We start from the raw sequence: 14,985 nt of genomic DNA, 5'->3' as shown, positions 1-14,985 counted from the left end.
GGGTTTTTTAAACCTTCCCAAATCTATAAAATTCCAAAAATAATTCTACTGTACTGCTAGCAAAGGCAAACTTTACATTTTTGAGAGCAATTTGGCAATATGAAGCAAAAGCCTTAAAATGGCCATAATCTTTGACCCAGAAATTGCACTTTTAGTGATTTATTCTAAAGAAATCATCAGACAAGTATTCAAATAGTATAAAATATGTTTATTTCTCCTGTGGAAAAATAAAGTAGGACTTAAACAGTGTCAACTCTGACACGTAAAGCGCTTAGAAGTTGTTGCTCCTGTTCTCAGAACAAAAACAAAAACAAAACAAAACAAAAAAGCTGGTCAGACTGAAAAATCAATGACCTTTCTAAGATCCATCTAAGAATTAAGTTCGTGGGGCAAATCACCACCCTGAAATTTGGAGATAAGGCAAGTATAGAGAATCACAGCTGAGATCAGCTTACAGGTAGGAGAAAGCAACGGAGCCAGCAACTGGAGGGAAACACTTTAATCCAACTGGAGGCTGGATTAGGCAGAGTTATAGACTCCTGGGAGCCCAGTCTTAGGGGATCCCCATAGTTTTTTGGTTTTAAATCAAGGGGCCACATCAAATATTCATGGTGAAGATATGAGAAAAATCCTCTTAGGCAGGAAGAAGGGAAAAGTAACCATTTTGAAATATGCCTGGAGTGTTATCCATAACAAATGCCTACTCTTTAGCGGAAAAGACTTTACCAGAGCCTTATCTGACCCAGGGGAAGGGCAATTAGACAACTCCAGCTCTGCCTAGCCTTCCTGTCTCACATAAGAAGTAAAAAATGCTGTTAAACACTTCCAAAGGTCACAGCCCAGGGAGTCAAACCATTAAAATACTGAGATTTAACCACAGGATTATAAAACACTTCCCGCTTCCCAACACCTTCCCACCATATCAATAGGGTTCCAGTAAAACAACAGTGGATTATAACAGAGAGGCTGCAAAACACAGACTCTACCTAAGAAAAGTTCTTAGGCAAACTGAAACACAACAGGGGAAGAGCAAAAAAGGAAACTGAACCCCCTAGCTCCTACAGATACAGCAAACATTAAACACAGCCCAGCTCCTAGCCAGATTAACAGAAAACTTCACACTAAAACCCCTAATTACCTCACTTATTACCTCATACATAATGTCCAGCTTTCAATAAAAAATTACAAGGAATACTAAAAGGCAAGAAAAAAAATACAGAAGAGATACAACATAAGAACTAGATTCAGATATGACACACATTTTGAAATGATCATATAGGGAATTTAAAATAACTATGATAATATGTTAAGAACTCTAATGGAAAAAGCAGACAACCTGTAGATAATGTAATAGGGAGATGGAACCTATAGCAGACAACCTGTAGATAATGTAATAGGGAGATGGAAATGTAAAGAGAAAGATGGAAACCTTAAAGAATAAAAAAGAAGCACTAGAAATTAAAAACACAGCAACAAAAAGGAAGAATTCATTTGATGGACATAGTGGCTGAGTAAAGGATCAGTGAGTTCAAAGATATGTCAATAAAAACTTCCCAAACTAAAATGGTAAGGAGAAAAAAATGAAAAAATCACCACACAATATTCAAGAACTGTGGAACAATTACAAAAGGTATAACAGGAATAGCAAAAGAAGAAAGAGAAAAAGGAACAAAAGAAATACATGAAGTCATAATGACTGAGAATTTTACTAAATTTATGACAGACCCCAAACCACAGATACAGGAAGATCAGAGAGCATTAAGCATCATAAATACCAAAAAAATCTACACCTAGGCATATCATATTCAAACTGCAGAAAGTCAAAGAGAAAGAGAAAATCTTTAAAGAAGACAGAGGGGGAAAAACTCATCTTACCTATAGAAAAACAAAGATAAGAATTACATTGGATTTCTCTTCAGAAACCATGCAAGTTAAGAAAAGAATGGAATGAAATATTCAAAGTTTTGAAGAAAAAAAAAAACAAACCACCAACCTAGAATTCTGTGTCCAAGGAATTATCTTTCAAAAGTGAAGGAGAAATAAAGACTTTCTCAGTCAAACAAAAATGGAGAGAATTTGTGGCCAGTAGACCTGCCTTGAAAGAAATGCTAAAAGTTTTCAGAGGAAAAGAAAATGATATGGGTTAGAAACTTGAATCTGCATTAAGAAAAGAAGAGAATCAGAGAATAAAATTAAGGTAAAATAAATTTTCAAATTTTTCTTATTTTAAACTGATCAAATAGGTAACGGTTCAAAGTAACAATAGCAACAATGTATCCTCAACAAAATTATCAGCAAGTCAAACCCAATAATGTATATTTATATTATACACAACAGTAATGTGGGGAACCAGAGGTACATAGGAATTTTCTGAAATGGCTGGTCAATTTTTCTGCAATTCTAACGCTGTTTTTAAAAATAGTCTATGAACTGAAAAAGAAAACCAGAGTTCCTCATTCAAATATATTGATAATCCTCTATTTCTCATTCTCTCCCTAACCCCCAGGTCACTGTAACAGAGACTGGTAGTTACCCAAACAATATCAAGTGCCCTATTCTTCTTTAGTATCTAACTCCTGATTTAGTCTGAGTAACAATGTGTCTAACAAAAAAGAACTCCCAGCCTCTTGTGCATCTAGAGATGGCTACTGAGATATAAATTGAGGTTGCAGATTCTAGGAAGGTTCTATAAGGGGGGCTAAGACAGCCAACATGTATCCTTTTTTATCCACAAACACTTCCCCCTCTTCCAACTTTCTGCGAGGAATGTGAATGTGAAGGATGGAGCTCCAGCACCCATTTTGGACCAGAGACAACCTTGTGGAAGGCACATGTTAAAGAAGGTAGAGCAAAAAGACAGATGGAGTGTGGATACCTGATAGCACTGTGGAGCTACCATACACACCAGCTCTGGACTTGTTTTATATGAAAAGAAATCAGAACCTACCTTGGTTGAGCCACCATCATTAAAAGCCTCTGTTATTAGCAAATATGGTGGAAGAGATTCTCAGATCACCTTAACTCAAATATAGAAAAAATTAACAAAAGTAGCATTTCTTTCCACCTACAGTCTTTGGTGGTTAGCCATATGCCCTTCCTCTTCCTACCTGACCACTGCAGGAGGATCAAGGTAGCAGCGACTTTCCAAGTCCCAAATAATCCTTTTCTTTATGCACTCTGCTTGGTTCCTAAATTCTCTGTCCTGCAAAACAGTAAGAGACTTTTGTTTTCTCCGTGTACCGTGGCTTCGTCCTGCTCAATCTGTGGGGCATTCTTTTGATGGATTTGATCACAACACTTTTACTACTACTACTACTACTACTACTACTACTACTACTACTACTATAAGTATGACTGCTACTGTAACTTCAATGATCCACATCTTAAATTTTAGGGTACTTTACCATTAATAAAGTACATAATATAAATTATTTATATCCTTACATCAATCCAGTACTAAGTTCCAAATATTCACTCATATAACTTCGATCATCCAGTTCTCAACCCAGGATGCATATTAGAATTATCTGGGAGTTTTTTAAAAAATCACCACCTGGACAGTGATAATAATTTGAAAGTAAATTCTTATGTCATTGATCTCAGTTAGGGCTTGGCCATTGTTATTGTTTTAAAAGCTTTCCAGGTGATTCAAATGAGCAACCAGGGTTGAGAACGAATGATCTAAATGAAAAAATATATATAATGGATTATTATTCAGCCATCAAAAAGAATGAAATCTTGCCATTTGCAATGATGTGGAAGGAACTAAAGTGTACTATGCTAAGTGAAATAAGTCAGTCAGAGAAAGCAAATACCATATGATTTCACTCAAATGTGGAATTTAAGAAACAAAACAAATGAACATAGGGGAAAAGAAAAAAAAAAGAGAGGGGGCAAAACATAAAGGGCTCTTAACTATAGAGAACAAACTGAGGGTTGCTGGAGGGGAGGTGGGCAGGGGATGGGCTAGATGGATGATGGGAATTAAGGAGGGCTCTTGTTGTGATGAGCACTGGGTGTTTTATGGAAGTGATGAAACACTAAATTCTACTCCCGAAACTAATATTGCACTGTATGTTAACTAACTAAAATTTAAATAAAAACTTGAAACAGAAAAAAAATAAATAAACCAAAATGTAATATAAAATCCAAATATGTAAAATAAAATATCTGATCTAAATAAAAATATAAATCAAAGAACAGGATGAATTTTCACTAATCACAATGATGAGAGAAGACACTGCACAATGTTTTTCAAAAATTGCCTGACTTATTTCAACTATTAAAATAGTTAGATACTTAATTCAACCATCTTCATTTTACAAATTATTTTATTGAATGTTTCCACTAATGATTATTAACTCATTCAAGAAACATATGCAACTGTGCTTGCAGCATTTTCCCTGTTCTTGACAAGTATAGGATGTGGAAAGAAAGAGCAAAAGAAGAAATGAAGAAAGAATGAGGGAAGGAAGGAAGGAGGAGAGAGAAAAGGAAGGAAGGAGGAAGGGAGGAATAAAAAGAAAAGAATACTTTCAACAACCTAAATATCCACCAATAGGCGACTGGTTAAGTGAATTTAAGTATGTCCATATACAATGTCATACCATACAGCAAGCGCAAAGAAAGAAAGAATAAGAATAAGAATGTTCTTCAGGTAGCAATGTGGAAAAATCACCAAGATACACTAAAAAGCAAGTTGCAAAACAGTGAGTATGCCACCATTTCAGTAAAACACAAAGAAACAAACAATAGGGAAAGAATACATGTATGTATATATGTGTGTATATAAAGCAAAACTGTCATTTTTCCCTGCTTTCAATATGACTAAGCATTTTAGATACTCAGTTGAAAATAAACAAACCTTGAAAAATAAAATAAAAATAAACAAATAAATAAACACTTTACACTCTGAGATAAATAAATAGTGTTTTCTTGATGGGTTCTGGTTCTGAAAATAACAAGATTTTGAATACTTCTATAAATCTAGACTTCCTAAAGAAAAACAGTTTATCCCTGACTTTAATGCTGATATCTGTGAGTCAGTCTTTCTGAAATCTTACTCCTTTGCACTCTTTGCAAGGAAACTTCACTCTTCTGTTTTTGTTTGTGAGTCTTCCTTTTTTCCTTTGAGTATATATATTTGCTTTTATATGCATAATCTATGACCATATTACTACCCACTCAAAAATAAATAAATCTGTGGCACTGGGTGGTTCAGGTTGTTAAGTGTCTGCCTTTGGCTCAGGTCAGCCCAGAGTAGGGCTCCCTGTTCAGTGGGGAGTCTGCTTGTCCCTCTCCCTCTACCCCTCCACCTGCCCTGCTCATGCTCTCTCTCTCTCAAATAAATAAAATCTTTAACAATTTTTTAAATGAATAAATAATTTAAAATAAAGAGTAAATTTGAATTTAATAAGTTGTTTTGTTTGTTGAACTTAAGAAGTCAGGAGACATTTTCGTCAGCATTAGATAATTGTTTTATTTTAACAAGTAACAAATATATGTAAATTAGAGTGATTTTAAAAATGTTTTAGCATCTGTCGGTGCACTTAGTTTATCACCAAAAAACTGCATAATTCTCTCACCTCAGGGTGGTTGAGTTCTCCTTCTTCTTCCTCATAGGGCCCACCAATGATGAAAGTATCAGGAATGTTATTAGCTCCTGGAGCCAGAATGTTGGCAATTGGCCATTTTTTGGGCCTGGGAACAGGTTCTCTTTCCCCTCCAAGCTTCAGAGTTCCATTCTTGAACAAAATGGGATAGTCTTTCTACAGAATAAATTATCATACATCAGGAAATTTTGTAAAAGACTTCAAAATGAACAAAAAAGATTACTGAAGTATCTTTTCAATGTAATGGTGGGTGTTGTCTAACAGACCCTTCCTTCTGAGATTATCTGATTCTACGGAAGAGCCTTTGCCCTTCGTTATCTTTGTGCTATTTTATAATTATTTAATTTATAAAAAAGTGATTGTCCATAGATATGCAAATAAATTTTGTTCAGTGGAGATGTAATTGATTCTTGCCCTATAGCTGATGATGAGTTTAGAATTATTAGCAAATTCATTTTAACATTCCTGATTGCTTATATATGGGTTATTTATTCAGATTATCCTTTGAACACCCTTCGGTTTAAATCCTTTTTGTTATTTTATATCTATATGAGAGTTATGATATACTTTTTAAAAATTACCTTTTTAAAAACAAATCTGACAAAGGATTAACAATATAGGCACTTTTCTACCTATAAATTTATCTAAAATATACTTGCAATAGAATTGATTAAGATATAAATAGGCAAATTATAGAAAGGGAAATTAGATAATCCACCATTTAAATAAAAACATGCTACATATCCTTAATAACAATTGCAATGAACATTAAAACAATGAGATATCATTTTTTTAAAAGATTTTATTTATTTATTTGACAGAGACAGCCAGCGAGAGAGGGAACACAAGCAGGGGGAGTGGGAGAGGAAGAAGCAGGCTCATAGCGGAGGAGCCTGATGTGGGGCTCGATCCCAGAACACTGGGGTCACGCCCTGAGCCAAAGGCAGACGCTTAACAACTGTGCCACCCAGGAGCCCCAAAACAATGAGATATCATTTTAAACGACAGATTGGCAAAATCTGTCTGAAAATAACAAGCGTTGGCAATATTGTGAAGGGAATATATTCTTATACACAGTTGATAGAAATATAAATTGGTATAACTATGGAAAGCAATTTTGCAGTCTCCAGTAAATTTAAAATTGTCATACCCTATAATTCAACAATTCTGGTTCTTTGGGTTAGCTTAAAAAAACTTTTGTGAAGGAGAGACATTTCCGGAATGGCAGAGTAAAGACCTGTGAAAATCTGCTCCTCCATAAAAACAAGAATGCTGGCAAAAACTGTCAAAATAAAGCATGCCAAGACCACTCAATGGAGAAAGGACAATCCTTTCGATAAATGGTACAGAAAACTAATGATCCACATACAAAAAAATCAAGTTGTACCCTTACCTTAAACCAGATACAAAAATTAACTCAAAATGAATCAAAGGCCTAAACATAAGAGCTAAAACTATAAAACTCTTAGAAGAAAACTCAGAGGGTAAACTTCATGGCATTGGATTAAGCAATGATTTCTTGGTTATGACACCAAAGGCACAACAAAAGAAATAAATAGATAAATTGGACTACATTAAAATGAAAAAATTTTGTGCAGCAAAATATACTAACAACAAAGTAAAAAATGGGAGAAAATATTTGCAAATCACATATCTGATAAGGGATTAATAGCTAGACTATATAAAGTACTCTTAAAACACCAACAAAAAACAACCTGATTCAAAAATGGGCAAAGAACTTAAATAAACATTTCCCCAAAGAAAATAGACAAATGGCGATATAAGGATGCAAAAAGATGCTCAACATCATCAGCCATTAGGGAAATGCCAATCTAAAACACAAGGAGATGCCACTTCACACCTATTAGAATGGGTGTTATCATAAAACAAAAAATAATAAATGTGGACAAGGATATGGAGAAATTAGAACCCTTTATACTGCTGGTGGGAATGTAAATGGTGAAGAGGAATTGGAGGGTTCCTACTGAAATGTAGATGGCAATAAAACAGATGGCAGTATTAATGAATTATACCTTTTTAGCAAGCAATTTGGAAATCTCTATCAAGAGCCTCAAAAAATCCAACACAATTATTCCACAGAAATTTTAACTAAGAGGGGCACCTGGGTGGCTCAGTCGATTGAGCTGCTGTCTCTTAATTTTGGTTCAGGTCATGATCTCAGGGTCATGGGATCCAGCAGCGCATGTCAGGCTCTGCAATCAGCAGGGACTCTGCTTGAAATTCACTCTCCATTTCCCCTTGCCCCTCTGCCCTACGCACCTGCACTCTCCCCTCCCACCAAAATAAATAAATCTGAAAAAAAAAAGAAAAATAAAAGAAATTTGGACTAAGAAAATAACCTGAAATTAACATAAAGTTTTATATAATTAAGCACACTGTACAAAATTCACAAAATATATGCATAAAAGTAGTATAGAAACACATTAAAAATAGTCAATTTTGAAATTTTTTACATATTTTCCACCATAAATATGTATTTATTGACAAAAATTATGTGAAATGTATACTATTATGTATATGTAAACTATAGATATCTACATATAAAACAGAAGTAAACTTTATTTTTTAAACCTAAAAAAAAAATCTCAGCCATTAATAGAGCTTGCTTAGAATGAAATTTTAGCAGGTGAGGAAGAGATGACTATATGAGTATTTAAACCTATATAACTATCTGGCTGTAGGGCTTTACCTCTCCAACTGATGGAACTTGCAGACCAACCATGTAGTTCTGCATAGGCCCTACTGGAATGAAAGATTCAGGCACAGAGTAGGCAGCCTCCAATGTGACTTTCAGTAGATTGCCTCCTAAGATTTGCGCTGTGGTCAATAAGGGTTCTGCCACAAATACTTTAACTGCAAGACTGCACTGCTGGAAAAAAATAAAATTATGCAGCATAGTGAAAATGCCAGAGGCCTTCCCCCCTTTTTTTCATTATCTTATTTGAATCTCATATCACTGTTCAAGGTAAGAAGGTCAAGTTTAATTATTTCTATATAGAGGATTCAAATAACTTCCTCTAGGTCCCATGAGTTAGAACTATAGCCGAGATGAGACTCTTATTCCTAAGCTAGAGGCCTTTCCCCTCTATCATACTGAGGTAACATATGCATATGAATACATATAGAAGAGGAATTGGAAAGTTCTATACTGAAACATTAATGGTATTTTCGCATGAGTGACATTGGGTTGCTTTTTTTGCCAGTTTATATACTGTGACTATTTTTGTAATTTAAATGAAGTGCTTTTTAAAAATTAGACTCTACCAAAAAATTGCTAGAACTGATACAGGAATTCAGCAAGCTCACAGGATATAAAATCAATGCACAGAAGTCTTTTGCATTTCTATACACCAATAATGAAGCAGCAGAATGAGAAATCAAGGAATCAATCCCATTTACAATTACACCAAAACTATAAGATACCTAGGAATAAACCTAATCAAAGAGGTAAAAGACCTGTACTCTGAAAACTATAGAACACTTTTGAAAGAAATTAAGGAAGACACAAAGAAATGGAAAATCATTCCATGCTCATGGATCGGAAGAAAAAATACTGTTAAAATGCCTATACTACCCAAAGCAGTCTACACATTCAAAGCAATCCCTATCAAAATAACACCAGCATTTTTCACAGAGCTGGAAAAAACAATCCTTAAATTTGTATGGAACCAGAAAAGAACCCAAATAGCCAATTAATGTTGAAAAGGAAAACCAAAGCTGGACACATCACAGTTCTGGACTTCAAGCTGTATTATGAAGTTGTAATCATGAAGACAGTATGGCACTGGCACAAAAACAGACACACAGATCAATGGAACAGAATTGAGAACCCAGAAACGGACCCTCAACTATATGGTCAACTAATCTTTGACAAAGCAGGAAAGAATATACAATGGAAAAAAGACAGTTTCTTCAACAAATGGTGTCAGGAAAATTGGACAGCCACATGCAGAAGAATGAAACTGGACCACTTTCTTATACTACACAAAAACAAAAATTCAAAATGGATGAAAGATCTAAATGTGAGATGGGGATCCATCAAAATCCTACAGGAGAACACAGGCAGCAAACTCGTTGACCTTGGTCACAGCAACTTCTTACTAGACATGTCTTCAGAAGCAAGAAAAACAAAAGCAAAAAATGAACTATCTTCATCAAGATAAAAAGCTTCTGCACAGCAAAGGAAATAATCAACAAAACTAAAAGGCAACCTACGGAATGGGAGAAGACATTTGCAAATGACATATCAGATAAAGGGCTAGTATCCAAAATCCATAAAGATTTTATCAAACTCAAACCCAAAGAACAAATAATCTAATCAAGAAGTGGGCAGAAGACATAAACAGACATTTTTACAAAGAAGACATACAAATGGCTAAAAGACACATGAAAAAATGTTCAACATAACCCGGCATCAGGCAAATACAAATCAAAACCACAATGAGACAGATAACACCTCACACTAGTCAGAATGGCTAAAATTAACAACTCAGGAAACAACAGATGTTGGCGAGGATGCAGAGAAAGAGGAACCCTCTTATACTGTTGGTGGAAATGCAAAATGGTACAGCCACTCTGGAAAACAGTACGGAGGTTCCTCAAAAAGTTAAAAATAGAGCTACCCTATGACCCAGCAATTGCACTTCTAGGTATTTATCCAAAGGATAAAAACATAGTGATTCCAGGGGGCACCTGCAGCCCAATGTTAATAGCAGCAATGTCCAAAATATGGAAAGAGCCCAGATGTCCATCGACTGATGAATGGATAAAGAAGATGTGGTGTATATATATACAATGGAATATTACTTGGTCACCAAAAAGAATGAAATCTTGCCATTTGCAGTGATGTGGCTGGAGCTAGTGTATTATGCTAAGTGAAATAAGTCAGAGAAAGACAAACACCATATGATTTCACTCACAGGTGGAATTATAAAAATGACACAGATGAACATAGGGGAAGGGAAGGAAAAATAAAATAAGATGAAAACAGAGAGGGAGGCAAACCATAAGAGACTCTTAACTGTAGGGAACAAACTGAGGGTTGCCGGAGGGGAGGTGGACGGGGGGGATGGGGTAATGGGTGATGGACATTAAGGAGGTCACTTGATGTAATGAACACTGGGTATTATATGCAACTGATGAATCACTAAATTCTACCCCTGAAACTAATAATATACTATATGTTAACCTGAATTTAAATAAAATCGGAAGGAAGGAAGGAAGGAAGGAAGGAAGGAAGGAAAGAAAGAAAGAAAGAAAGAAAGAAAGAAAGAAAGAAAGAAAGAAAGAAATTTTAGAGTTTTTTTTTAATTAAATATTTGAGAATCATATTCTTTAATATATTTCCATTTTTCACAGATGAGAAAGTATTTCTTGGCAGCATGAACAAGCTCAAAAATGAGTTTTTTAGAAGAACTACCAAAGATTTGATTAGTTAGTGATGTATCTGAGTAGGGCTGTCAAGATAGCTTTTTTTTTTTTAATTAGAGAGGAGAAAAATAATTTGTTCATTTTTATTTTCTTAGACATCAACATTAATAAGAATAATTAATATTATTTGTTAAAGAATTACATATTCTACTGGGGCACCTGGGTGGCTCAGTCAGTTGAGTATCTGACTCTGGGTTTCTGCTCAGATCATGATCTCAGGGTCTTGAGATTGAGCCCCACTTTGGGCTCCACACTCAGCGGGAAGTCTGCTTAAGATTCTCTCTTTCCCTCCCCCTGCTTGCACACATGCATGCTCTCTTTCTTTTTCTCTCTCTAAAATAATATTTAAGGAAAAAAAAGAATTACATATTCTACTAATGAGAAATTTCCAAGTCGTATTTCCAATAGAAGTTCTGATTTGGCACATGTGCTTTTTCTTTTTTACTTTATTTTATTTTTTTCTGGGAAAACCCCAAATCTTTAATTTTTCTCCTTGCCTGGCATGGCCCAGACTTGAGACACTTGAGCTTAGCAAACATGATACAAATATCAACCCCCGGGGCCCTTGAACCATCACGTTAAGTGCGGGCAGGGGAAGACCCTTCTTGATACCCCTCAAAGTGCATTACAGACTGGCCCCCATGCAGCCCTGAAGTTGGCCCATCAGCACCCTGACAAGTCCATGGGCTGATGGGCATGGAGCGTGGGAAATGTGCTTTTTAATAAGAAAATATTTTTTCAGATATATATGTATATACCTATATACACACACACAGATATAGGTATAGATACAGATATATAAGTATATATCTAACATTTTCACATAGGATACAATAGAAAGAAGCTTTAAAACGTGTATTGGTTAGAATGATACAAAGATTAGCATGTCTCCTGTGCAAGGATGACAAATTCATGAAAAATTCCATATAAAAAATAAAATAAAATAAAATAAAATAAAATAAAATAAAATAAAATAAAATGTGTATTGGTTGCTCATTATATGCCAGGCACTTTACCACAGCACTAGGAATATAAAGATAAAGAAGACATGGCCCCTTTTATTATGGGATTCATATTGTAATTCTATGATTTATGATAAATGCTATAATAGAGACCTGTACAAATACCCTAGTCAAGAAGCACCAAAGAGGAAGTGAATAATTAATTACTGGGGTGGGAAGAGAGATGGTGATGACTAAATTGACTTTTACAAAATGAATAAATAAAAGTTTGCAATTTAGATAAGCAGAGAAAGGAAAGAGAAAATAATTCTGAACAAAAAGAAGAGTTTATGTAAAAGAGGATTGAAACAGCATGGTGTATTTTGTTCACGTGTAGGTAGTTGAGGATTTTAGAATATGAAGTATAAGAAGCGGAGTCTGAGAGATGACAGGTTCCTATTATAAAAGCTGTTCCATGCCTGCTAAGGAATCTGGACCTTAACATGTAAGCAGTTGGGGAAGCCATGAACTACATGGTACTGAACAGGGGATGAGATGTGATCGTATTTACTTATAAGTCACCCGGCAAGCAGTGAGAAAGCGGAACAGGAGGGAGGTAAGGGCAGTTACAAGGCTTCTTGTAATGTTCCAATGAGAGGTTATAAGGAAATAAAGAGTAGGAACAAAGCTAATAAGAGAAGAGTCCACAGGCACTTAGGAGATCTAAAAGGCTGGATTTGCTGAAAGGCAGATTTGGGGATTGGTTGTATTTAGGGTCCAAGGAAGCACTCATACTGGTGACTGTTACATAATGAATAACCTCCCCCTGCAACCAGGAATATGAACACAGACTAAGAAGAAAAGATGGCCAAGGTCAGAACCTTCACACGTAAGACACAGTCAGAGGAAAGAGGTCTGGTGCAGGAACCAGAGAACATACAGTCAGTGAGCAGGAAATGAGAACACCAAAGGAAAGAAGATTTTAAGAAAGAGAGGCATTGAAGAATGTGACACCTCTGATCAATATGTCTCTGAAAAGATAAGTAAAATGTCCCTAAATTTTCTAAATTGTGTAACTCAATCAAGACAGGGAATACTTGAAACCTGTCTTTTCCAAGGACAGGTTTATGTCATTTTATTCTTGAGAATAACCAGTACAGATGCTTAAATATAAAATTAGTGAGAATTCTCAAGTGAATGAAAATTAAGTGTCATATATTTTTTCATTGAATGTGTAAAACAAGTAAACACAGGAATACTATGAGCAAACATCCTAAGGACTAATAATCCATCTGACTAATTTTTCTTCTAAAGATAATATAAGGAAAATCAACAGTTTATAAGCAGGGAGACTGGACCAATGAAGGCAGACTGAGCTCAGATCCATCCCTCTTTCTAGCACAAGTCATATGATATTATAGAAAGATACTAAATTATACCTATACATCCAATAAAAGAATAATGCTATGATATCCCTGGAAAATAAGAAATATTATCAATGGACTACATATTTATAGGAATCTTAGAAAGACATAAAGCAAATTAAATCAGATCTTAAAACAAAAAACCAAACAACCTAGAAGAAATCAATCACAGTCTAAAATAAGAGAGGGAGAGGACCACAGCAGACGCAGGAGTGGATTATGGCAGTCCAAGGTCAGAATCAACAAAGAGGCAGGAAGGGACCCACAGCAATGGCTAATTAGGGAAACTGCATTCAGAATAGTTGGGTCATTTGGACCCTTCTCTCTCTTTTACTTTTGCAAAACAGAAGGCAGCTGTAGTATCTGCTGAAAATAAGTGCACTTGCATCAGAGAGGCAAAAGTAATGCCCCAAGAAGCTACTCATCCCCAGGAAGATGGAAAAACAGCCCAGAAGACAAACCAGACTACCAGAGCCTACCAATTCAGGCTTACTGTGCCAGAAAGTGTGTTAGGTGCATTCACGTATTATTCAATTTAATCCATCAGGACATAGCTCAAGAGGCATTTCCATGGTTAAGCTTTCTCTACATGTACCCCTGGGCAAAGTAAGCAATAACTACTCTGTGCCCACATGCCCCACTCCACTATTAATACACTGATTTTAACCCATGACGTATAGATTATGGACTCTTAAAGTAGAACTCTGATTTATTTATTTTTGTTTCCCAGAACTTAGCACTCTGTGCGCCTGTGAAAAGAATATACCTGATGAACTGGACTCAACTGAATCAAATCTTTATAACAGACTTGGTAGACTGAACAGCTGAAAGTTAAGATTCATAACTCTGATTACCTTAACACCTGACCGAAGAGGTTCTAAAGGCGAGCCTGGCACAGGGTGCAAGGGGACCGTCCTTTCAAACGAACTCTCTCCTGCAAAAAGAAGGCAAATCAAGCCATAGGAAGAAGGGTTAGGCAGAGATAAATGTGCTCATCTTTTTATCAAATCCCTCAAATCCACTGAGGCTTATTTTTGCACTTCTCTGGAGCTAAATTTTATGAGCTTTCCTATATCTGCTTTTGAGCAAATAACACATCTGACCTTCCAGTAAAGGAAGAAGGTCCACCACAGCTTGACCAAGAATTAAGGTCTTCTCATCTTTCTGTTTCTTTTCCTTTGGTAAAACTTCAGTCATAGTTACTAGAAAAATCAAAACAAAGAAAATGAGAACATGTCTGGGTCATCCATCAGATAATTATGGTGCAGCAAAGAAAGAATTGTCAAAGAAATTTAAGAGAAATTAACTTGAAACCTGAGAAGGCACCATTATTAGTGACTTCTGGTGGAAAATACTGAACCACCTCAGTGACCTATTAAACTTTTTACATACATGGTACAGTAAAAAATAGACTTTACATCATAATCATGTACACACATATGTATAAAAGTAACTGATACTTATGATTAAAACAAAGTTCCATATAATATTCATACTTACTGACTGAAAGCCCTTAAGCATTTTGTATTCTATTTCATGTATTAGAAATCACTGGTC

General features: G+C 35.4%; 1 protein-coding gene across 6 annotated transcripts in view; it reads right to left on the bottom strand.

Moving 5' to 3' along the window:
• Window positions 1–14,985, bottom strand: part of CFAP70 (cilia and flagella associated protein 70) — a 101,628-nt gene that overhangs the window by 67,924 nt on the left and 18,719 nt on the right. For 4 of the 6 annotated variants that reach the window (XM_008696040.2, XM_040624582.1, XM_040624583.1 and 1 more), the window contains 5 exons: window positions 14,532–14,630; window positions 14,283–14,362; window positions 8,323–8,502; window positions 5,586–5,768; window positions 3,108–3,202 (listed from right to left, as the gene is read on the bottom strand). In XM_008696040.2, coding sequence (XP_008694262.2) covers window positions 3,108–3,202; window positions 5,586–5,768; window positions 8,323–8,502; window positions 14,283–14,362; window positions 14,532–14,630 — 637 coding nt within the window. The remainder of the gene's footprint in view (window positions 1–3,107; window positions 3,203–5,585; window positions 5,769–8,322; window positions 8,503–14,282; window positions 14,363–14,531; window positions 14,631–14,985) is intronic. The other 2 variants (XM_040624581.1, XM_040624584.1) reach the window with 2 other exon arrangements.

Source organism: Ursus maritimus, unplaced genomic scaffold, assembly GCF_017311325.1.
Source record: "Ursus maritimus isolate PB19 unplaced genomic scaffold, ASM1731132v1 scaffold_7, whole genome shotgun sequence".
NCBI lineage: Eukaryota > Metazoa > Chordata > Mammalia > Carnivora > Ursidae > Ursus > Ursus maritimus.
The sequence above is the reverse complement of the archived record's forward strand: the minus strand, read 5'-3'. Positions and strand labels throughout refer to the sequence as shown.